Source organism: Cantharellus anzutake (assembly GCF_015039405.1).
Source record: "Cantharellus anzutake strain C23 chromosome Unknown EI90scaffold_37, whole genome shotgun sequence".
In the NCBI taxonomy this organism is placed as follows: Eukaryota; Fungi; Basidiomycota; class Agaricomycetes; order Cantharellales; family Hydnaceae; genus Cantharellus; species Cantharellus anzutake.
Window position 1 is genome coordinate 216299 of NW_024066987.1, and position 19937 is coordinate 236235.

General features: G+C 49.3%; 11 protein-coding genes across 11 annotated transcripts; 6 read left to right on the top strand and 5 right to left on the bottom strand.

Annotated features, from left to right (window-relative positions):
• Nucleotides 1-148: 148 nt before the first annotated feature.
• Nucleotides 149-1618, top strand: EI90DRAFT_3065699 (calmodulin). The gene is made up of 6 exons (XM_039060896.1): nucleotides 149-524; nucleotides 704-710; nucleotides 783-794; nucleotides 853-885; nucleotides 945-1351; nucleotides 1422-1618. The coding sequence occupies exons 1-5, from the start codon at nucleotides 510-512 to the stop codon at nucleotides 1256-1258; spliced, it is 381 nt and encodes a 126-aa protein (XP_038914008.1). The 5' UTR covers nucleotides 149-509; the 3' UTR covers nucleotides 1259-1351; nucleotides 1422-1618.
• Nucleotides 1619-1841: 223 nt separating this feature from the next.
• On the top strand, nucleotides 1842-2195 carry EI90DRAFT_3126308 (uncharacterized protein; the record flags this gene model as incomplete). The annotated part of the gene is made up of 3 exons (XM_039063904.1): nucleotides 1842-1889; nucleotides 1957-2082; nucleotides 2151-2195. The coding sequence occupies 3 exons, from the start codon at nucleotides 1842-1844 to the stop codon at nucleotides 2193-2195; spliced, it is 219 nt and encodes a 72-aa protein (XP_038914009.1).
• Nucleotides 2196-2488: 293 nt separating this feature from the next.
• Nucleotides 2489-3311, bottom strand: EI90DRAFT_3126309 (ubiquitin-conjugating enzyme; the record flags this gene model as incomplete). The annotated part of the gene is made up of 7 exons (XM_039063905.1): nucleotides 2489-2566; nucleotides 2634-2728; nucleotides 2787-2822; nucleotides 2879-2974; nucleotides 3031-3145; nucleotides 3227-3238; nucleotides 3297-3311. The coding sequence occupies 7 exons, from the start codon at nucleotides 3309-3311 to the stop codon at nucleotides 2489-2491; spliced, it is 447 nt and encodes a 148-aa protein (XP_038914010.1).
• Nucleotides 3312-3383: 72 nt separating this feature from the next.
• Nucleotides 3384-4836, top strand: EI90DRAFT_2974576 (aminotransferase class IV-domain-containing protein). The gene is made up of 4 exons (XM_039055812.1): nucleotides 3384-3910; nucleotides 3970-4287; nucleotides 4336-4528; nucleotides 4585-4836. The coding sequence occupies exons 1-4, from the start codon at nucleotides 3446-3448 to the stop codon at nucleotides 4695-4697; spliced, it is 1089 nt and encodes a 362-aa protein (XP_038914011.1). The 5' UTR covers nucleotides 3384-3445; the 3' UTR covers nucleotides 4698-4836.
• Nucleotides 4837-4877: 41 nt separating this feature from the next.
• Nucleotides 4878-6801, top strand: EI90DRAFT_3065701 (alpha/beta-hydrolase). The gene is made up of 12 exons (XM_039060897.1): nucleotides 4878-4999; nucleotides 5068-5085; nucleotides 5172-5262; nucleotides 5323-5498; nucleotides 5547-5592; nucleotides 5651-5732; nucleotides 5784-5818; nucleotides 5880-5950; nucleotides 6000-6065; nucleotides 6122-6160; nucleotides 6219-6459; nucleotides 6515-6801. Exons 1-12 carry the CDS (start codon nucleotides 4955-4957, stop codon nucleotides 6604-6606), a joined length of 1002 nt encoding a protein of 333 aa, XP_038914012.1. The 5' UTR covers nucleotides 4878-4954; the 3' UTR covers nucleotides 6607-6801.
• A 365-nt stretch (nucleotides 6802-7166) lies between these two features.
• On the top strand, nucleotides 7167-9189 carry EI90DRAFT_3065707 (uncharacterized protein). Its single transcript, XM_039060898.1, has 3 exons — nucleotides 7167-7791; nucleotides 7861-8182; nucleotides 8240-9189. The coding sequence occupies exons 1-3, from the start codon at nucleotides 7396-7398 to the stop codon at nucleotides 8896-8898; spliced, it is 1377 nt and encodes a 458-aa protein (XP_038914013.1). The 5' UTR covers nucleotides 7167-7395; the 3' UTR covers nucleotides 8899-9189.
• Nucleotides 9190-9917: 728 nt separating this feature from the next.
• Nucleotides 9918-11378, bottom strand: EI90DRAFT_1605675 (uncharacterized protein). Its single transcript, XM_039051959.1, has 3 exons — nucleotides 11186-11378; nucleotides 10845-11125; nucleotides 9918-10733 (listed from the first exon to the last, which is right to left on the bottom strand). Exons 1-3 carry the CDS (start codon nucleotides 11304-11306, stop codon nucleotides 10029-10031), a joined length of 1107 nt encoding a protein of 368 aa, XP_038914014.1. The 5' UTR covers nucleotides 11307-11378; the 3' UTR covers nucleotides 9918-10028.
• A 17-nt stretch (nucleotides 11379-11395) lies between these two features.
• Nucleotides 11396-12666, bottom strand: EI90DRAFT_2974581 (uncharacterized protein). The gene is made up of 10 exons (XM_039055813.1): nucleotides 12531-12666; nucleotides 12369-12509; nucleotides 12252-12312; nucleotides 12122-12191; nucleotides 12051-12062; nucleotides 11925-11994; nucleotides 11854-11859; nucleotides 11691-11793; nucleotides 11589-11632; nucleotides 11396-11526 (listed from the first exon to the last, which is right to left on the bottom strand). Exons 2-10 carry the CDS (start codon nucleotides 12410-12412, stop codon nucleotides 11520-11522), a joined length of 417 nt encoding a protein of 138 aa, XP_038914015.1. The 5' UTR covers nucleotides 12413-12509; nucleotides 12531-12666; the 3' UTR covers nucleotides 11396-11519.
• Nucleotides 12667-12819: 153 nt separating this feature from the next.
• Nucleotides 12820-15152, top strand: EI90DRAFT_3065718 (aspartic peptidase domain-containing protein; the record flags this gene model as incomplete). The annotated part of the gene is made up of 14 exons (XM_039060899.1): nucleotides 12820-12897; nucleotides 12926-13142; nucleotides 13205-13232; nucleotides 13294-13448; nucleotides 13507-13557; nucleotides 13631-13676; nucleotides 13746-13919; nucleotides 13972-14054; nucleotides 14107-14175; nucleotides 14237-14329; nucleotides 14391-14410; nucleotides 14489-14611; nucleotides 14669-14982; nucleotides 15020-15152. The coding sequence occupies 14 exons, from the start codon at nucleotides 12820-12822 to the stop codon at nucleotides 15072-15074; spliced, it is 1506 nt and encodes a 501-aa protein (XP_038914016.1). The 3' UTR covers nucleotides 15075-15152.
• Nucleotides 15153-16540: 1388 nt separating this feature from the next.
• Nucleotides 16541-18346, bottom strand: EI90DRAFT_1605262 (uncharacterized protein). Its single transcript, XM_039051957.1, has 2 exons — nucleotides 16779-18346; nucleotides 16541-16719 (listed from the first exon to the last, which is right to left on the bottom strand). The coding sequence occupies exons 1-2, from the start codon at nucleotides 18111-18113 to the stop codon at nucleotides 16651-16653; spliced, it is 1404 nt and encodes a 467-aa protein (XP_038914017.1). The 5' UTR covers nucleotides 18114-18346; the 3' UTR covers nucleotides 16541-16650.
• On the bottom strand, nucleotides 18347-19537 carry EI90DRAFT_1605261 (uncharacterized protein). The gene is made up of 7 exons (XM_039051956.1): nucleotides 19458-19537; nucleotides 19123-19396; nucleotides 18988-19062; nucleotides 18905-18930; nucleotides 18764-18850; nucleotides 18465-18646; nucleotides 18347-18411 (listed from the first exon to the last, which is right to left on the bottom strand). The coding sequence occupies exons 1-6, from the start codon at nucleotides 19462-19464 to the stop codon at nucleotides 18633-18635; spliced, it is 483 nt and encodes a 160-aa protein (XP_038914018.1). The 5' UTR covers nucleotides 19465-19537; the 3' UTR covers nucleotides 18347-18411; nucleotides 18465-18632.
• Nucleotides 19538-19937: the final 400 nt, after the last annotated feature.

The window sequence follows — 19937 nt, forward strand, 5'->3', positions numbered from 1 at the left end:
CCAAATTAGGGGATATTCCCACATTCTTGTGGATTCTCAAATCTGCTGCCACGTATGATGAGGACCACAGAATGAACGGATTTGGGCCATGGAAGGTCATGGCTGTTTTGCGTTGGCGGCCTATGCTTGAAAGTCATCGGTGTTTCCCGAATTCAGGAATTTAGGAATCGATTCCAAACCGATTCCCGCCGGCTTAGTTAGCTGTCGACATGCATGACCTTGAGCAGCTGGAGCCATTCATGCTGGCAGGGTGGTTCTGCGTCACTCCTGCCCGCGCTTGTAGCGACCTCCTTGCATCGCTCCCAGTACGGGTCTAACCCTCCGTCAAACCGCAATCGCAGTGCCGGACTCCCAACCATCACATACAGGGTATTAGTCATTCATAGAGTTGAGCGCTATCATTATGCGCTTCGTTGGATTAAGATCGGATGCAAATCTGAAGGGGAGGGCAAGTATCATGGGCGCACTTGAACCTTTCTCCCAGCCGCCCCTCTCTTCCCACTTGAACCATGGCTCACAAAATGGTGAGTGGACCTGCCAGTTGCCTTTCGATCTTCAGTGCTACACTGCCGACGATCGCCCTTGCTTTCCCATGGCGTATTCCCGCGCTTGTGCGACGTCCCGACTGTGGCTTCAATCCCCCTTTCCCTCACCCATGATTCGGTTTCCCCACGCACGTTTGTCCCCCTGACATGCGCGGTAGTCCGATGGTGGGTACTGTATCCTGAGACACTTGGGACGCCGTTCGAACTGATTATTTCTTCCTGATCGTTTGTGGACAGAACAAATCTCGGGTAGGCTCTGTCTATCGGTCCCTCGGTGATGAGTTTACAGAAAAGATACAACTTTAAGAACTTAGGGGGGCTTTCTCCCTGTTTGATAAAGGTTTGTTTTCATTGATTCCCCGCCAACCTTAATCGGACTTGTTACCCCTGCTCTTGAAGATGGTGATGGAAGCATAACGAAAACTGAACTGGGAATCGTCATGCGTTCCCTGGGACAAAACCCAACGGACGCCGAGCTACAATACATGATTCGTGAGGCGGACACCGACGGTAACGGGACCATCGACTTCGACGAGTTCCTGGCGATGATGTCGAAACAGACTGCTGATGCGGACAGTGAGGATGAGATGATGGCTGCGTTTAAATTGTTCGATAGAGACGGGAACGGGCTTATAAGTGCCTCTGAAGTTAAATACGTAATGACGGGTTTAGGTGCCATGTTTTGCTGGTCGCGATCGCATTGGATGTGCTGATGATTCTAAAAGGCGAGAAATTAACCGAGTTGGAGATAAATGAGTTGATTCGCGAGGCCGATATGGATGGAGATGGTCAGATCAACTTCAACGGTGAGTATCTGTCAGCGCTTGGCTAGAGATTGAGCCCCGGCGCTTATTTGGGAGATTATACGTCACACAGAATTTGTCAATGTTTGTTCACCTTCCTGAAGTTTGTTCCATCAATTTGTTGTCTAATGGTATTACTCGCAGATGATGTCGTCGTTATAGGCCAGCTTCAGTGAGGGTGACGCCCAGACATCACTCTCGTTGTTGTTAGCCACAGTCACTCACCCTATTGCACATCCCTCCACAGCGATCCACAAGCTACTAGTTTCCTTACGTCTGGTTTCCCTATTCTGCGTGGTGCAACGAATTTTTCGAAATATCTGGAATGTTGCTGTACTTGCTGTCAATTTTCTCAGTTTGCCTTGTATTCAAGTGCTTGGGATCATGATGTCGTCATCGTCACCTTACTGCGGCCCCGCAGCAGATTGCATACCCTTATAAGAGCGCCCCCCTTATTCCCCACTTCATCTCCCTCTTCTACACCGATCCCATAATGTCGAACAAGGAAGAACCCACCTTCAGAATCCAGCCTCACCCAGCCGTGAGTATCCTCTGCCGTAGTACCGAATTACCCATCGGGGCATTCCAACCCTCGATCTTCGACCTAGAAGGAGAAGGACAACAATCCCCAGCCCGGGCCTGACCTGAGCAACAGACCGGGGTTCGAGGCATACAAGGCTGGTGGGCCACAAGTCCTTTCAGATGAGCAGCTATCGAAGCTTGAGAAACCACTTGTGAGTCATGCGGCCCCCAACCAGTATCATGGAGATCGACGGGGAGCCAACCATGATTCTATTTCCAGAGTCGTGAGGAGCTCAGGAAGCGGGCAGAAGAATTGAACAAATAGCTCGATCTCATGTAAAGAAATGTTTACGTCGTTTCTTGCGCCCCTATCTTGCGCCCCTAGTCGTTAATATGGCTGTTACTATTAGACACAACAAACCCCTTCGCTGCTTCGACCGGCTTTCTTGACATTCAGAGGAAACAGTGTGCAGGTCACCAAGGAAAGTATACAACATGGAAGCGAATCAGGTTTGCCCAAAGGGGGAACACTAGTTGTAAGATATTGGACAAGGGAAAGTGATGTGAAGAGAGTGAGGAGTCCGAGACCAGAGACGGTGTGAAAGCAGGAACAGAAAATTACGTCGCATATGTCTCTGTCCACTCCTTGCTTACTCGGTGAGCATCGGCCTCGTTCTCCTTGTAGTGTTTGGCGACCTATGGGAAAGGGGGGGTTAGAGTAGAAAGCGGGTAAGCCGTTCGGATTTGAATCCAAGTGGCTCACATCAGTTGCCAACGGGTCATCCGGATTAGGAGCTGACAAGAGAGCCTGGATCGATAGTAAAACTGTCCTTATTTGCAGAGCCGGTGACCATTTATCTGCACAGGACGGTCCAGTCAGTATAAGACTTCAAGCTGTGCCGACGCCTAAATCCACCCTTCAAGATGTCAAGACATATTCTCCCTAGCTTGTCTAAAAAAGTGATATGAACGAGAGCGTAGATGTCAACTCAAAGTCAGAATACACACCTATATTGGGATGGTATATCTTGGTCAGGAAGCGGACTTTTGGAGGGTTCATGGGGTATTCTTCTGGTAAGAACAACTCAAGGCGGAATATACCGCCTTCAAAAGATGATCAGGATATTTATCTACGAGAATTAAGAGATCTGATCTCCTACCCTCGAAAGGGCTGCCACCAGGACCGGCGATTGTGACATTGAAATACCGAAGATTGTCCTCGTGAGGAACGGCAGTAATTCCAGGCGCAGGATCGTTCACTAGTCTCTCAGTTTCCTACGAGGCATTAGAACCCGCGTCGACACCGCGTGAGCATGGCGATCGCAAGGAGATCGACGACGCGCTTATTTCACATACTTTGATGATTCGCTAAACGTCGATAAGTCGGTCATGGAAGACCTCTTTATGACGCCTGTAGAGTACTAACCTTTGGCAACGCCATTTGAGGATCCGAAGCAGACGCAAGGATGATATGAAGTCAGGAGTTGATTATGAGAACCTAGTCAGTCTAAGGCGGCATTCCCCGCACGTGCCGCCGTTTGCCCAGCTCCTGCGTTGGGGCCTTTAATCATAAAGATGTCGCGATTTACGATCGATCCAAATGAACCAGTGCAGTTCAGCAATATTCTGGCACACCTTCACAATCCTCCTCCGCCACCCAGGAAAGTCTCGCCACCACCCGATCTTTTTCCAGAGGAGGAAAAAAAAGAGATACCATATGTGCCTACGGACGACAGTGATAGCGATATTGAAGAGAATGGCTTTCGTATAGTAACTACGATGCGATGGGATCCTGTTCTCTTGGAGGACCATCGTGACTGGCACAGCACTTCGTCTGCAGAACCAAGATCCCCATTTCTCTTGCTTCCTTATCACTTGGAACGTCTTATCAGGTCTGCTGTCGGGTTTGGGTGGAATGATGTCGCTAGCCAGTTGTCTACGCCTGAGTTCTCAGCGGACTTCATAGCCAGGCTTGAGGATGTCGTGAAAGATGTCGTGAAGAATGGCAGTCCTGAAGCTAAAGGCGAAAAATGCTACAAGGTCGATAGTAATCATTTCCTTTGAAATTTTCAATAGTTCTCACGTCAGCATGGTTGTAGATTAGATGTGTCTTGAGAAGAAACGGGAACTTGACTATACACCTTCGACCTGTTGGCCCTCGCCCGTTTGATCTTCTTGGGGCACCATTCATGACTCCTGCTTATATTGTCCCCTTAACTCCGAATACGCTCATGACTTGGCCAACCGCCTACGCGCCTATCTTAGACGTCTTTCTGGATACCGATCCTACAACCCCTTCGTTGTTCACCCGGCACAAGAGCACCAATCGAGATGTGTATGATGAGGCCCGGGATCGGGTTGGAATCGAGTCGTATAACTCCCCCGAAGAAGTCCTCCTCATCAATCATGATTCTGATGTATGTAGGTTATTTAGGTCACTCGGTATGTACTAATTGTCCCGGTAGGTCGTTGACGGGTCAATGCGTAACATCTGTATCTGGAGAGATGGTTCCTGGGTGACTCCTCCACTGGCAAGTGGATGCTTGGACGGAGTTGTGCGACGCTGGATGCTCGCCACTGGAAAGGTTAAGGAGAGACGCATTCGATCGGACGAGTTGATCAATGGAGAATGGGTCCTCACCAGTAATTCAGTCGAGGGTAGGTAAACATTTCACCTTCGCGTGGCACCCCACTGAAGGCGCTGCGCCCAAAAGGGTGTTCATTTGGAAAATTCGTGGCGGATCGCGAGGAACATCGCAACAACAACTTGCGGATCCGACGCCTTCATCCTAAGCCCAGACCGCTGACCAGCTCCCGCCCTTTCTGATCCACCCGGTATGATTTATTATCAAGCTTTAGCGCCGTTAACGAATCTTCGCGACGAGTACACTATTCATTTGCACAGCCAGATGTACATAAATGGAATATGCAGACTTTGAATTATTCAGTTCCTCAAGGCATTGTTTACAGGATTGAATAAGCGCTGAGTCGGTGATTCCCGTCACTTCCAAGCGTTGCGGGGTAGCTGGTTTGTTTCTCCCAAGATTGCAGCTAGAATTACTTCCCACTGGCTTGGCATCCTCAATGCAATTATCTTCCTACATCCCTTCCGTGCGTGGCATTGCGAAAGTAAGCCAGGATTCAGGTAATTCATCACGACATGCATGAATCTCAAGTCTGTCACTGTCCACGTTTAGTTCTCAGCATGCCTATCTGTCGGTTTGCTTTTACTTGGTAAATGTACCTTTGGCATCTGACAAACCAAGCCTCCGGGTGTGACCGGGCATTTCTAATGCGACAGATTGTTGGCCTTACCGCAGTTGCTGTTGGGCTGTATTTCGGGCAGACGTACCTTATTTATCCTGCTTACCTTCCTCCTAGGTCTCGAGAGGGTAAGAGTTGTGCACCTCTAAGATCAATCGAGCCGTTGACGCATAAACTTAATCATGTAGAGGTTTCGACTCCTGCCGACTATGAAATCCCTTATGATGACCTGGAGCTTGAATCTGCTGACGGAACAAGGGTTAAGGCCTATCTTATCAAGCAGAGAAAGGTGTTTGTAGGACATAATGCTGCATTTGTGCCGCAGGATTTGGGAGCTGTTGACTCTAAGTTAACCGATGATGAGGTGCGCAATTACGTTGTGTTTTGTTCCCACGTTAACATTGGTTTTCAGTATGCTAGCACGCGTCCTACCATTATCTTCTTCCATGCCAATGCGGGCAAGTCCATTCTCATGGATCACTCGCCGACGGCAACGAATCGAATGATTTGGCATAGGGAATCTTGGCCATCGCCTGCCTCTTGCAAGAGTATTCTATGCCAGGATGCGATGCAATGTGCTGATGCTGTCTTACAGAGGGTAACCTGTCTTTCAGCTCCTTCAGACTCTGCTTTTCTCACTTGTTTGCAGATATGGCCGCAGTGAAGGATATCCAACAGAACAAGGTACTAGCCTGAACCAGTGATTATTTCGATTATTCTCCAATGTCCATGCCTTCGTGTACAGGTATTCGCCTTGACGCACAAGCCACACTTGATTATCTGCGTACACACCCCTTACTGCATTCGACTCAAGTGGTGAGCAGCCCATTCTGTTTAAATAAAGTGAAGTGAACGATCCTTTTAGATCCTCTACGGCCAATCGCTTGGTGGTGCTGTTTGCATAGACTTAGCAAGCCGGAACCCTGAAGAGGTACGATAGTATCCGTGAGGGCAACCGCACGTCATGGACCCAAGACCTTTCAACAGATACATGCTATCATTTTGGAGAATACTTTCCAGTCTGTGGTAGGCGACGGTCTCCACTCCCATCGTTTGCTTGTGTTGATATTTATATCTTGTGGAGTCCCATGTGGCGCGGAAAGTCATGCCTTGGGTAACCCCTTTCCTCTTTCTCTGCACAGAGAAGTGGCGAAGTGAGGAATCACTGAAGAAAATCCCCGCAATCATACATATGCTCTTCATGAGCGGTCTCAAGGATGAGCTTGTCCCACCAGAACAGATGAAGGCACTCTGGGAGATTGCTCGAAGAGACGTGAAAGGCCTAAGCAAGAGGCAGTGGGAAGAGTTCCCGGGAGGTACGCACAGTACGTAGCTGAACGTTTGATCGATATTTTCTGTCGTTCATGCAACTGCATTCAGATGATACATATGTCCAGCCAGAGTACTGGAGCAAGGTGAAAGAATTTATTGAGAGTGTCACGTCGGAGCAGGTGCCCGAGAAATCAAGCTGAGCAGTGGACAGTTTGCAGTTCGGAAATGTGCAGTTTAACCCAGGGATGGGGTTATTCAGCGAGTGGTTGTTAACCCCAGCTTCGTTGTCACATCAGAAGTGGTCTTTGAAGCACATCAATGGGAGAGCGGCGAGGGTTATGGGTAACTTGTGCAGTAGACATCCCCTATAAAGCTTGAGACATGAGTCAGTTGGCCAACTCGCAAAGCAGGGGGAAGACACAGAAGTTGGAGTCAGAGAGAAGATTAAAAAGCAATTCCCTGTCGAAGAATTGCGCCTGGACATCTGCAGGACAACACAAAAAGCGATCCCTGCATACCCAGTACAAGGGGTTCTTTTTCGTCATAAAGCAAAACAGGAGGGTGCTTACAGTGTTCACCAGAGAGGGCACAACGCCATGAGGGAGACACTGCAGACGGTAGTTGCTGAGCATGCGTAAAAGCGCTCTATCTTCCCCTCCCTCCGGTTGTCCCTTGGAACAAAATGCAAGTTGTCCATCACGATGGACTGGGTTTCCAATGGTTTTTGCGTGGATAGAGCGGATTATGTAAGCTAACCACTCTCTGGATTCGCATTTGGGAGCTCTTAAATTCGAACGTCTGCTTTATCTCATCCCTGTTACAGCTCATTCGTTGGCGTAGTCTGTAGCTACACTAAGGCTATACCTTTCTCTCATCGGAAGGCTGGAACCTCTCCACTTGTCCCCTTGGTCCAAATTCATTCAATTCATTTCGTGCTTCAGCCGCCATCTCTTTCTACATTGGTCCTTCTGAAAGATACTTCCAATATCATGGCGGGAATCCCTTGCCTTTACCCTCACCCTTATCCGTATCAACGATGTGCTAAGTGTCCGCCACTTGCATATTCTCATGGGGGGTATATACCATTTGAAGTCCCAGGCGTTCCTCGTGCAGTGCACGTATTTCCTAATGAATTCACACACCTCCATCCACAGCTTTTTCCTGATCAGTTCCAACCTACACGCCGGCACTCTGCTCCTATGATCGGGTACGAACAAATACCTCGATCCCCAAGCTCGGGGAAGCTATTTGGGACAGGCTCTGCTGGTCCCAAAGCCCCATCTAGTAGTCCAGAAAGGGAGTCCTACGAGACAAAAGGACCATACACAAACGACGCCACTCCAAAGGGACCTGTCCCCGCCCCAATTTTTAAGACTCTCGCACAGGTTAGCAGACTTCAATTTCTTCCAGTCGGAGTTATCCCCTGTCGGGAAAAATAACGTATCACCCTTCAGATGCGTAAGGAGACCGAAGAGGCCAATCGGTATGTCGAGGTATGCAGGCAGAGACTAGAAGAAGCACGCCGTCAACTTGAAGAGGCTCGCCGTGCTCGCGCTCGCGAACCTGCACATGCACATACTCATGCCCCGCCTTCGGAGATCATCTGGGGAAGGGGGACCGGAGACCCAGACCTCGCCTTTGTCGACAAGTCCGAGGAATTGGGACGAAGAAGCAGCCATACAGGAAAGATTTTGGCTCCAGTCGACAAAGAGAAGGAGCCTTGGCAGGTACGGCGACAAGTGTGGCAAAGGCCTGAACATGCCAAGTCGTTATATGGTATGCAGTGTTGTAGTCTTGGTTGGAAAGCCTTCTCCTTAATACCCTCGATTCCAGGTTTGTGTCCCGCTTTGACCCCAGCTTCAGTGAAAGGCGTTCCCGTAGTGCGATCGGCATTAAATTATTTGACTGATTGCCGAATCATTTGGAAGATATCTGAGTTGCCTTCCACGGCTCTCTGGTCAACAATTTGGCAGGCTCCCGCACCCCTGACGGTGGAACAGCTTGATTCACTGGCCGTTGAACCGCCAGAGCCTGTGATGCACCTTCTTTTTGGTCGATGGAGCAGGGACCGATCGGAAGACATCATTACCGTTAAGGGATCGGAGACGGGCGTGACCCTTGGCAATGTCCTGTGTGCAGTTTATCGATTTGTGTCGAAGAAGGTCATGTGGGTTGGTGACGGGCTCGTTGAAGTAGCCAGCAACCAGAAAGGAAAAGATGCTCTCGAGGAAATTAGTAATTCACGCTCGCGGCATCGCTCATCAGGAGAGGGGAGGCGAAGCAGTGTCGCACAGGCGGAAGGATACGTCAGTAAGGCCCAGCCATTGTGGCATTATATGGGCGAACCGAAGTACTTTGGCGGTATCCGGTTCGATAGATCGATAAAGGAGCGGTTGGGTGACGAATGCAAAAATTACGAGAGTTTGTGGCTTGTTGAATTTTTCAGCACCCCTCCCGAGCCGTTGCCGGTGCAAGAAGGCGGTCGTACTTGACGTGGTGAGGGATGCTCGGCTGTGCCGCTATACACATAACTGTCACTTCTAATCAACTCGGACTCCATTGCATTTCTCACCATAATTACCCTACACGAAATGACACTGCTGCAATCGCATCCATATACATGCATCTTCTCGAGGCTTCCTTATTTCAGGGGGCAATGTACATCTTATCTGCGTCAGGCACCTGCCCCCATCATTGCACCTTCTCCACAATTTTTCTGCCCTGTCAGTAATACGTGCCTCCATTTGGCAAGTGTAATGTGTCGTTACGTAGCCAGGTTTGAGAATTTGTGACCGATCCCCGCCATGTGCTGTTAAAAGGGATTCAGATACTCATCTCCATTGACAGGCTAATTAGTCCCTCGCGCTACTTTGGACCGGTTGTGCCAACATCTTTCTAGTTGTACTCGAAAGATGAATTTACCTTTGTTTGTGCCGACAATAAAAACAGGTCACGAGCGTGGTTTCCCACTCGACCATTTCCGGAATTCTGACAACAACATCTTCGGCGTTCGCATCTTTTCATACTGGTGTTACGGAAATAAATCCTTTTGAGTTTTATTCCACGTCATTTTAGATGGTGGTTTGGTACAATTGCGGTGTGGTCAACTGTTGCCACGAACTCAGGGATGGTCTCGCCAGTACTAGCGAGTTCATCACTGTTCTCCCGCTTCCCACCGTCAATCGGACCAAGCCCTTTTGAATTGTTGCAGCACATGCTGTACAATCCAACCATTCGCGTTAGCAAATTTGCACACACTGATGATAGGTGGTTGAGCATTAGTTTTCGCCGTGTTGCTGCACCATACAGTCGTTGAGAGGCTACTCTGCCGAGAATCTGGCTCATATCAAATAGTTCCTAGAATTGAAGGATGCTGTCTTCATCGCTGTTGGCTCTGGAGTCTAATATTGGTCCTATCGACGCTAGTTTATCATATGCTCTAATAATGAATACATACATGTGGCGAAAGGTGAATTTCGAGTCTTAGGACGTGCTGCGATACGAGGGTTGGACGTCTGGTACCCAACTTGTGCTGAAGAAGTCTGAGCATCACATGGAAAAGAAGGCAGAACATAGATCAATCGTGAAACAACAAAATATAGTTCAAGTCCATTCTGTCCCACTAGTCGTACCGGGATAAGCACGCCTCGATAGCCTGCTGATCGTCTCCGAAAGAGTCCATATCGAAGGAATCAGATGAACTCGACATGTTCGGTAGTGACAGATACAAATCCTTCCCGCTTGGGCTGGCCATAGGCGCATCCTTCAGCTGTGACGACGTTGGAATTTTTGGCTCAGGATGCAAGGAGGCTTCAGTTTTGGAGCAAGGTTGCGAGGATTGAGGTGGTGGTGGCTCCATTTTTTTCTTCGGCTCCGCCACTGCGAAGGGGACTTTGAACGGTTTTGCGATGATTTCGCGCGAGGAACTTGACCTGGAGAGGCCTTTCATCCCCAGATTGCGAGTGTTTGGGGGGCGAGATTGAGGTGCGTTAGAGGACGAAGATTTTGAGGAGTTGATGGAGGAGGCGGTAGGAGTGGCGAATTTAGTGAGCGGTGGCGGAGGTGGAGGCATGTGTCGTGGTCGGTTGGAAGTCTGAGATGGCGGCAGATGGACCTGCAAGGAAGAGGACGGGAGGGAAGGGGGAACGGAGTCCGGATTGAGTGGTTTGCTCGTCGAGTCTTTAGGTCGTAGTCCCACATCACCGGTCCTGTATGACTGAGAGAAAAGCACAGGGTGTGAAAGGGCGTCTACTCTTCTTGCTGTTGTGGGAAGGGAAGGCTCTTTGGGAATTGACTGAGGCTCATGGCTGGCGCCATTAGTGGTGTCCTTAAGCTTTTTTGTCAGTCCTTTCATTTGGGAGGTTCGTAATGACGTTACGGGAGACGCCGTAGCAGCAGCGGCATTGGCGACAGATCTCGAATGGAGCGATTGTGCTACATTATTCACTAGGATTGTGATTCGATCCATGTCGATGTCTATGTCCATTGTGCTTTGACCACCCTGCGCTTGCCTAGAGCCATCGCGGTTTGCAAAAGGGCGCCGAGCGCGTGCTCTCGATCGCTTCACCTCCGGGGCGGCAGCAGATGTTGGGCAAGATGAATAAGATAGATCAGATAGAGAATCGGGGTGTTTTCGCTTTGGGGTCATGTTCATCATGGACGGTGCAGAGATGGAGCGTTGGATCGTTGATGATGTCTGAGGTTCTGGACTCGAAGTACCTGAGAATAGCCTAGAACATCAGGAACTTGCAGGAAATCCTATTCGTTCACAAAACTCACCCATCTCGTTCATTACGCGGTCCAAAAAGCGTTGGGGATTCTGGGAGCTCTGCCAGAAGACCCGTTGAGGCTGGCCATCATTCGCGCATTCTTCTCCCTCCCATGGAGGGGTTAGATCCATTCTGGACAGAAAAGAGGCTCGGCGGGCACTTTGTTGTCCAAAATTGAAGCCGCGCGTGGCAAAAGCGGTCGCGGGAACAATTCAATGAGGTTCTGAGCTCAACGACGTGCAAACACTGGCAATCACAAATACCAGAAGCTACAAAACAGTTCGTGCATGCGTAGATAAAGGGTAATTAGAACTAATAATTGATATTCTACTCTTCGAACTGGATTAGGGACTATCCAAAAATGGCCCAACTCAGCGAATGCACGAGTATCATTGCATACTTGTAATGCTTACATTATTGTAGCAACGACGGTCCGCGTATGAGCAACATAACGAAACTGTAAGGTGAAGCGCTGAGCGGGCAGAATCCTGCCGAGAGGTGATTCGTGATCCTACCTCAGTCAGATAGATTCCTTGCCAAGTACCGAGGTTAAGCGTATGATTGGTTATGGGTATCGATACCGACACTCCAATGACTGATGCCTTAGTGTGGGACACCCTTCGCATGGAGGGTGAATTGGTTCAATGTTAAGTATGATTATGGAGGATTTCCGCTTACGAGTCACTTTCACCACCAATAGCCGGGAAAACGCTTAGATTATACCTGGAGTGACTATGAAAAAGACTTACTCTGGTCCTTCATCTACGTGTCTCCAATTGAGTGTTTCCGGGACAATGTTGTCGAGAGCCATGTCCATATCTGATATGAAGAGAAGTAGAGGGCGATGTCGACATCATCTGTGAGGAATTGCGCACCAATGCGAACGTCTTGGATTTTTCGAAGCATAGATGAGTGCCGGCCATGAATGATGTGGACGGGTGCTCACCAGAATCCCAGTTCTCGTTGAGAGTCAAGCCTGCAGACGTATGCTTTATGAAGAGGTGCAGTACTCCGACCTTGTGTTGGTTCTCTTGAGGATAGATATGGCCATTGTTTGGAGTATCATGCATGCTCACAGGTGTCTGTTTCAAGCCCTCTTCTATCTGACTCACAACCTCGTCCGTGATGAGATGGCATCTGTTGCGAATCCAGGTGAGAAATCGATCCTTCAAAGTTGACGGTACGTTCAATACCCTTTCTGTCTGCGACCGAGGGTGAATGTCTTTTGCCAGGGCATTTCTACCAGCAAATGATGCCGAACAAATGGCGACAGTTAATGTCGACGATCGAGGAGCTTCGATTATATATGGATACTGCTATTTGGCTCGAGGCAAAGACGCAAGGACGTAATTAATGGTTCCAAATTTTGGGAATGGACAAGGGGGGGTATAATATTGGACAACCAGGAAGTAACCACACATGCATGTATATGCTAGAAGAGCCGCTGCGCTGCCTTGACCTCGGGAAAGTTCCAATTCCTGCGAAATGTGGGCTTGCAAACAAGCATTGAATTCAAGTATGTTGGTGGCACGCAGATCGAATTTGATTTTGCGAACGGTCAAAATCCCCATCCTCTGATACCCCTTGTGTCTCTGTTCACATACAATCCACTCACCCTTCTTTTCTATCAGCCCCTATTGCGACATGCTCCTGAGGAGCTCCAGGAATCTCCTACTTTGCTTGCTCTTTGTTTTCTGCTCACTCGACGTTTTGGTGATTCATGTTCTGGCCTCTGACGGCCCTCAGCGAGCGGCGCAGAAATACTGGCCTTAAAATTCCTCTTACGCGTAAGCGCTACCAGACCACTACACCCAAGGGGAATGCGTCATGGTTGAAAAGTGAGCGGAAGCGCGTCGCAAACAAGTACGCGTCACCGTCAATCAACAGGAGGAAGCAATCATTCCAGAAACTTACGAATCAAGGGGTGGACTTAGTATACTATGGGACGGTCTTTATTGGAACTCCTCGTATGTTCGGAATGTGATCATTCGCCATTTCACTGGCACGCGCTCATTCCCTCGGATGATAGCCCAGCAGTTCAATGTTGCACTTGACACGTTAGTTTGGTTTCCCCTGCACTCTTAGCCGAAGGTATTTACATGAGGAGCTGCGTTTTAGAGGATCTGCCGACCTTTGGGTTGCTTCTTCTGATTGTCACACCGGCTGTGACAGTATTCCCGCTACATTTAATTCCTCTCTTTCAACCACTTATAAAGCCGCTGGAAGGATATTAGAGATACAGTATGCCTCTGGTCGAGCCTCTGGAGCAGTGGGTGAGCTTCTTGAGCCGGGTAGTTTCTCGGTTCGTCACTGGTGAATGCAATCTTCTAGGGACGGACACCGTTTCCATGGCTGGATTCACTCTTCCCAATCAAGGCTTTGGTGCGTATTAACATATCTCCCTCCCTTCTGGAACACGCCTGGTTTATTAACGTGAGGGTTGTCGTGTATATAGGCGTGGTGACTACTTTAACTGGCACAGGATTAATTTTTGGCAACACGTAAGTGACCTGGTTGACATTTCCGATACTCTTCGCTGTGATGATCATATTGAACGTTTCTCCATAAAGCTCGGGGATCTTTGGACTGGCATGGGAACCTCTCGCACAGTCTTCTACTCCTTGGTGGCAAAAGCTTTTTCAAACTGGTCAATTGACGCAGCCCTTGTTTGCATTTTATCTTACACGCTATTCAAATGTCCCAGGAGCGGGACTAACTGAGCCTGGCGGTTCTATGGATATTGGGTATGTTCTCCGATTGTGCAGCGTTGGGCACCTCGCTGACTTCTGCGGGAAGTTTCACCGATAACCGGTATTTTGATGGACCGATTGAGTACATCAGCGTAGCAGCTCCTCAGTATTGGTCTATTCCATTGGCTTGTGCGTAATTCTTGTCATGGAATCTTCAAATTGTCCTTACGTGGCACACCAGCAATCGTGGTGGAGGGGAAAACTCTCTCATCCAATGGGCCTGCGGCCATTGATACTGGTACCTCTCTGAGTGCGTTCTATATGACGGCTTTATTTTTCAGACGGTGTCTCTGATGTGGTTATATATGCAGTTGCTGGGCCTGCTTCGATGATGGACTCAATTTATTCGAACATTCCAGGCGCTGCTCCTGGCACTGGTGACCTGTCGGGTTTCTACACTTTGCGTAAGGAGAGCGTTTAATAGGCACGACATCTGTTCTAATACCTCACTTCTCGTTTCCACAGCGTGCTCAGCTGAGATCCAGGTATGCGGATGATTAGGGTATATTGGCTCCTTTCTTTAATCTCTTCTTTGCTTGCAAGGTTGGCTTGACATTCGGCAGCCGCACTTATTCATGGACTCTTCGGACTTCATCCGCGCATACAGCGACCAAACCTGTATTGGCGCTTTCTTCCCTCTCGACCTGGGTAACGGTATTCAGTGGGTCGTGGGCGATGCATTTTTGGTGAGCCCCGGTTCTTTGTTGGAGTTTTCTTTGATTTTATTCGTTGCTTCTATCTAGAAAAATGTCTACTCAGTTTATCGGGCAAGCCCACCATCTGTCGGATTCGCACCCATCAAAGGTTCCTCGACAGGTGGTCACAATACCTCCACGTCAGATTCTGGAGCAATTGCAACATCCTCGACTTCAACGGGAACAAGCGCGAGGCTCACTTCTTCCTTTTCACCTGCTGATCCCACCCCCAATCCTGTCATTCCATCTCTTGCTACAATTACCATTACTTCCGCAACTTCGTTAGCGCCAACGACGCACACTGGGGCTGCGCGTCGCACTGTCACTTTTTCCTTACTATCATCTGGGATGATTGGTTCGTTGTTTGCTTCTATTTGTTTATGTACAGTTTTGGGCCAGCTGGTATTGTTGTGAAGATATTTGTCATTCCTTTCGCTCATTGCTCATAACTTGACTGTCTCTGCAGCAGGCAACAAATTCAGGTGTAAGACCCTTTTTTTACGCTCGAAGGACCCAAGTCCATGTAGATGCCTTAAACAGCGTATATTTTGACTGGATTTTTCGGGGTTGAAGGGTGAGGTGTAGCGAATGAAAGGACCGCGTAGATGCATGTTGAGGTGAAACGGGAAGGTTAAAGTGAAAGCAACCAATCAAAGCGTACACGAGAAATAAGAGGTAAAGAAATGACTAAGAGCAAAAATAGAGAGACCGGCCATTTATAAGGTTCGCAAAAATTGGGAAACAGCAGGACTGAAAACGGGGGAAGGTACTATTGTGTATGGAAAATATTGATTATTGCATGACGTGTCCAGTTTGTCCTCCCATGAGAAGAGCGATCAATTCCTGTTGAGCTTGAACCTGGGATTTCCCGCCGCTATTTTGGAGTCCACTAAAGCTCGGAGGTTGGTTGTGCTGCAGCGGTTGCTGAGGAAGGAAAGGGGGTTGATGACTGAAATCTGCCCCTGGGTTTTGGAGTTGTGGATGATGTAGTAGTTGTGCATGTTGTACGGGTTGCGGTATTTGGTGATTGTGTGAAGGAATTTGGGGACGAATCGGTTGCCCTAGACCCATTAAATTGAGTGGAAGACCCCCACCACTGGAGTTGAGCTGATGTTGCGGCAATCCTTGCAGGGGAGCCTGGGACTGAGGCCGCATCATAGATGGTTGATTTTGCTGGAATTGTAGATGATGGGAGGGCGGTTGGGGAAGCATCCGCTGGGACAAAGGTTCAATGGATTGAGCGCTACCGCCTCGGCTGGTCAATGAAGAACCGATGTGGAGGGATCCATGTGGGTTGTTTCCTAACAAACGGCTCTGTAGATCAACTTGAGGGTGTTGGTGTTGGAAATATGCTCTTGGTTGGGCACATTTCCAAATGTATTGCCATTTGCCATACCCATCTGAGACTGGCTACTTCCGTTAGGCATAGAATTGAGTGGAAGGCTACGAAGAACGTTTGCTGGGAGCGTAGTATTGTGGAGAACAGGACCCCCGATGCCAAGAGAGCCGTTGGGCGAAAGCGCACCTAAAGTCTGATTTCCGATACCGGAGGGGATGTTTAGAAGAAATTCCGATGGCCTTCCTTGGGGCAGGCTGCCTCCAATACCACGCTGATGTTGATGCTGGGGTGTTTGCATCAGGCCTGGCGAATGACGGTTACTCGAGGACCCGGGGCCAAGTCCTCCGATATTGGCATTTAGCAGCGTCGTGTTGCGTCCGCCGGGGTGAATTATACCGCCCTGGGCAGGGAATGCACCTGGCGATGGCCGACCTTGATGTGGTCGAAAGGCTGTTGGGAATTTATATTTAGACGCTCCTCGTTCATGAGGAATTGGCTCAATGAATTGTTGGTCGTGGGAGGAAGGGTTGGGACATAACCTTGCTCCACATCCCGAGTACGGGGAGGTCGAAGGCCGGGAACCAACCCATCTGGTACGAAGCTACGATCGAAATCTGGTGATCCAACGGGACTGAATGAGAGTGGTTGAGGGGGAGCTTGAGTGGCGTTTATGCTTTGGCCAAGATTAGAATTAAGGAGCCATTTTGAACATTGCGAAAGGGGGAACTGAGCGATTCCTGTCCATTGCTGGCGGCCGTGGCTAACAACATTCGAGCAAATGAACTTTTGGCTCATTACACTATGAACCGGGTCACTCACCTGTTGATTGTTGAGCATGGATAGGAGACTTTGCATTTTGTCTGTATCTGGGCGAGTTCGGGATGCAGGTCGATCTGTGAAGTCGCGCCTATCAGTTGGCGGAATCACGGAGGAAGGGGTGGTAATGTTCCGGAGAAGATTGTTCAAAGCACTGGATTCCGCAGGGGCTTGTCGCAAGGGGGAGGAAGGTTGTGAAACACGAAGATCATTGGATAATGAGGCGCCACTCGACCACGTTCCAAGCGATGAGCCCATTGGGTTCGATGGGGGCGCCAGCGGCTGTGATTGCTGGGATGGGTTGAATGACGTGGCTGATTCTCGGGGTTTGTTGTCCCAAAACTTGGCGAAGCGACTTCCTTTACTCTGAGCATACGCGGGCAGCGCACTTCCGGAGCTGGGGGAGCCTTCTCCGCTGTAAGTAGATGATTGCGCAGAGGGGGTAGTAGATGTAGGGTTGGAATTGGTGGGTGTTAACCGACCATTCAGTGACAATGTTTGTTGGTTCGAGATTCGGATATCGGAAACAGGAGGAGTTGGATTGCTCGTGCCGGGCTCGTTGCGAAGACCAAACTCGTCAAGAGCACGTCCTGCAGTAGGCAAACCAGCCACAGCCAAAGGATCCCGTGATGAGGTCAATTCAGGCATAATATCCGGATACCGGTTGAAGGAGAGAGATGTTGCATTGCCGAGGCCCGAGGAGAGCAAACTGTCTGGATTGGGTTTTTGAGACCGCGAAGCGTTGCCGAGCGACGCATTGTCTGTAGATACATCCATAGTCGATTGCAGTTGAAGGGCCAATGGTGAGAGCAAGGCTGCGAGGGCAGCAGATTGGCCTTGCTTCTCGTCATTGGTAGCGGTCGCAGGCAAGCCTGGCGGTAGAGGAGGATTAGCGGAGGCTACTTTAGTGTCATTGTCTTTCGCTGCTCGATCTTGCTTCTCCTGTTCCTCTTTGAGTTTGCGTTTAAAGATTTGGATGTCATCCAAGGTATCCACTGATAGTATATCAGGAACTTCAAACAGGGTCGAGTCGCTCTTCTCCTTCATGCCGCGTTTCCATGCTTGAAGATCGTCGATCGTACCATCAGTCCTTTGGCCACCGAGGATACCGCCCTTAGCGTCGTTGGGGTCTGGAATATAATCGCCCATCCATGCTGGCTCTTTGTCCTCGCCCCGGCTTCTATCCTTATCACGACCGCGATCTTTGGGGTTACGAAAATCGGATCTTTTCTCGTCTTCTCGGTCGGCATCACGCCCAGATCTACGGCTATCGCGAGTGCTTGCTGGGTTCCGCCGATCAAGTTTCCGAGAAGGATCGTCAGTCTCGTTCGTTTTCATACGAAGTTCACGATCCCTGTTCTCATCACGATCATAAGAGCGCGGCGGAATCCATCTGTCAGTCCTGGAAGATACGAAGGCAAGACAGGAGATGGGGAACGACGACCGCCCCCATGAACAGCGCGGTCCCCGTCTTTATCTTCATCACGTAACGTCTCACCCTTCTCGCGCTCACGATATCTGTCAGAACGCCCATGTGCTATATCTCGGGATCTCGATCGTAACGTGTGCGAGCGATCCCCAAGCTTTTCCCTCCTTGAATCGTTAATATCTGCTTCAGCCTCTGACGGACGTTCTGCTGCTGAGATAGAACGTAAGAGCAAATTTTGCATATGAAATTAAAAAACTCACTGCCTCGTCTCCAATCTTCGCTTCTTTCGCCTCGAGTTGGTTCTCGTCTCTCCCTCCCCGCAAGGGTGTCAGAATCCCCTCGTCTGCTGGAACTGGGCACAGTTGACGAGGAAAGGCCCGTTCCATTACGGGATGAGTGAGAACCGGTATCCCGACGGCTGGCACCATTCAGTAAGCGGGTTCTATCAAACGAGTCCGCGAGCTAAGAGCGAGGTAAGTTTTGGGATCACTCCCCCGTCTCGACAATGTGTGGATGTAGGCGCTCACATTTCTCAATCTCTCATGAGAATCGCGATCACCTTTGTCATCCAACCGCGAGGAGTGGTGACGGAAATTACCCATCTGAGAGGACTGAGGAAATTGGGATTTGAACATGTGCCTCGTGTCTATATAAGCAGGTTCAGTGGAAAGTCTAGTATTCGTCATTTGGCCTGACTGACCATCATCTAATTGCTCCCGTCGCGCTCTGGCCACAATATGTCACTATATCATAACGTTGAGAAAATGTAGAGATATAACATACCTGTGTCGATTCGAGGAGGGCGAGGTTGTACTGCTCGAATGATCGTCCTTCTTGACGTGCGGTTCGGTCCACTCACTGACAAAGAACTCGGTAAAACCGGATCGGGAAGGATTGAGAGAGAAAACTCACCCGTACCACATATTGAATTCAGGCATATTGGGAGGTAATGCGACAAGTGGGGACTTGGACAGATGCAGCAGAACGCGCCGCGAATACCGAATCAGAGGACGCCGATCGAACGCATATGCATCATAAGTGGAAACTTCAGGCTGGGGATTCGCTCGCGGTGTGAACAAGCCTGGCTCATCTCCCGCTATAGCGCCAGAGACTGCGGCACTTTGAACGCAAGGTTGGGTATTGCTTGTTTGCGGAGCTGAATGTTCTGGCCTGGGAGGACTCGAGACTATGCCTACATTTAATAGGTGAGTACCACGTCTTACCACCTGATAAACACCTCTTCGTCCACTCACTTGCCATGAAGTATTTGTGAGTAGGTTGAACGGTCAAGAGTTGCTCGATGCGTTACGGTTCGGAAATTGCCCGTGATGTATTCAGCGTCACTCAATTTCGACACCACTTCGCCACAGTCCTTACCAGCGGCAAATTGACTTGATATAACTTGAAAGTCTTATAAGATGGACGTACAATGTTCGAGCTCGTTCCTCTGCTGACGAAGCAATTTCCCTTTTTCAGTGGCTGAAGGCTTCCTCTCAGTGTTCTCAATTTATGGTCTTTTTTTATTTTTATTTTGTTCCTCTTTAGCCTATCTTCTTCGCTCTCTATGGTACTTGGACATGTATGGACGCATTTCCAGGTGGACAGAAAGAAGACGCCGGCTGGATTCATTCGGGTTTACCCGGCTTCTGAACTTATATTCCTAACATAGGAATGCGCATGCGCGCTTCGGGACGTCCCAATAATTGACAACGCATTCGTGTTGCCTGAAATAC

Coding starts and splice junctions, on each gene's coding strand:
- EI90DRAFT_1605675 (XM_039051959.1), bottom strand. CDS start 11,306: ATGGATCTAACCCCTCCATGGGAGGGAGAAGAATGCGCGAATGATGGC. Junction 11,126..11,185: donor CCGCGTAATGAACGAGATGG/GTGAGTTTTGTG, acceptor GGCTATTCTCAG/GTACTTCGAGTCCAGAACCT. Junction 10,734..10,844: donor TCACAATCCTAGTGAATAAT/GTAGCACAATCG, acceptor AAAAAGCTTAAG/GACACCACTAATGGCGCCAG.
- EI90DRAFT_2974576 (XM_039055812.1), top strand. CDS start 3,446: ATGTCGCGATTTACGATCGATCCAAATGAACCAGTGCAGTTCAGCAAT. Junction 4,288..4,335: donor TCATCAATCATGATTCTGAT/GTATGTAGGTTA, acceptor TTGTCCCGGTAG/GTCGTTGACGGGTCAATGCG. Junction 4,529..4,584: donor CACCAGTAATTCAGTCGAGG/GTAGGTAAACAT, acceptor TGCGCCCAAAAG/GGTGTTCATTTGGAAAATTC.
- EI90DRAFT_1605262 (XM_039051957.1), bottom strand. CDS start 18,113: ATGAAAACGAACGAGACTGACGATCCTTCTCGGAAACTTGATCGGCGG. Junction 16,720..16,778: donor CCATGCTCAACAATCAACAG/GTGAGTGACCCG, acceptor GAATGTTGTTAG/CCACGGCCGCCAGCAATGGA.
- EI90DRAFT_3065699 (XM_039060896.1), top strand. Junction 886..944: donor TTTCTCCCTGTTTGATAAAG/GTTTGTTTTCAT, acceptor CTGCTCTTGAAG/ATGGTGATGGAAGCATAACG.
- EI90DRAFT_3065707 (XM_039060898.1), top strand. CDS start 7,396: ATGGCGGGAATCCCTTGCCTTTACCCTCACCCTTATCCGTATCAACGA. Junction 7,792..7,860: donor TTTTTAAGACTCTCGCACAG/GTTAGCAGACTT, acceptor ATCACCCTTCAG/ATGCGTAAGGAGACCGAAGA. Junction 8,183..8,239: donor ACATGCCAAGTCGTTATATG/GTATGCAGTGTT, acceptor CCTCGATTCCAG/GTTTGTGTCCCGCTTTGACC.
- EI90DRAFT_3065701 (XM_039060897.1), top strand. CDS start 4,955: ATGCAATTATCTTCCTACATCCCTTCCGTGCGTGGCATTGCGAAA. Junction 5,593..5,650: donor CTTCTTCCATGCCAATGCGG/GCAAGTCCATTC, acceptor GATTTGGCATAG/GGAATCTTGGCCATCGCCTG. Junction 5,733..5,783: donor CTGATGCTGTCTTACAGAGG/GTAACCTGTCTT, acceptor ACTTGTTTGCAG/ATATGGCCGCAGTGAAGGAT.
- EI90DRAFT_2974581 (XM_039055813.1), bottom strand. CDS start 12,412: ATGCCCTGGCAAAAGACATTCACCCTCGGTCGCAGACAGAAAGG. Junction 12,313..12,368: donor CTCGGTCGCAGACAGAAAGG/GTATTGAACGTA, acceptor GATTCGCAACAG/ATGCCATCTCATCACGGACG. Junction 12,192..12,251: donor AGGGCTTGAAACAGACACCT/GTGAGCATGCAT, acceptor AACCAACACAAG/GTCGGAGTACTGCACCTCTT.
- EI90DRAFT_1605261 (XM_039051956.1), bottom strand. Junction 19,063..19,122: donor ATGCCTGAATTCAATATGTG/GTACGGGTGAGT, acceptor GTTCTTTGTCAG/TGAGTGGACCGAACCGCACG. Junction 18,931..18,987: donor CCCTCCTCGAATCGACACAG/GTATGTTATATC, acceptor TATTGTGGCCAG/AGCGCGACGGGAGCAATTAG.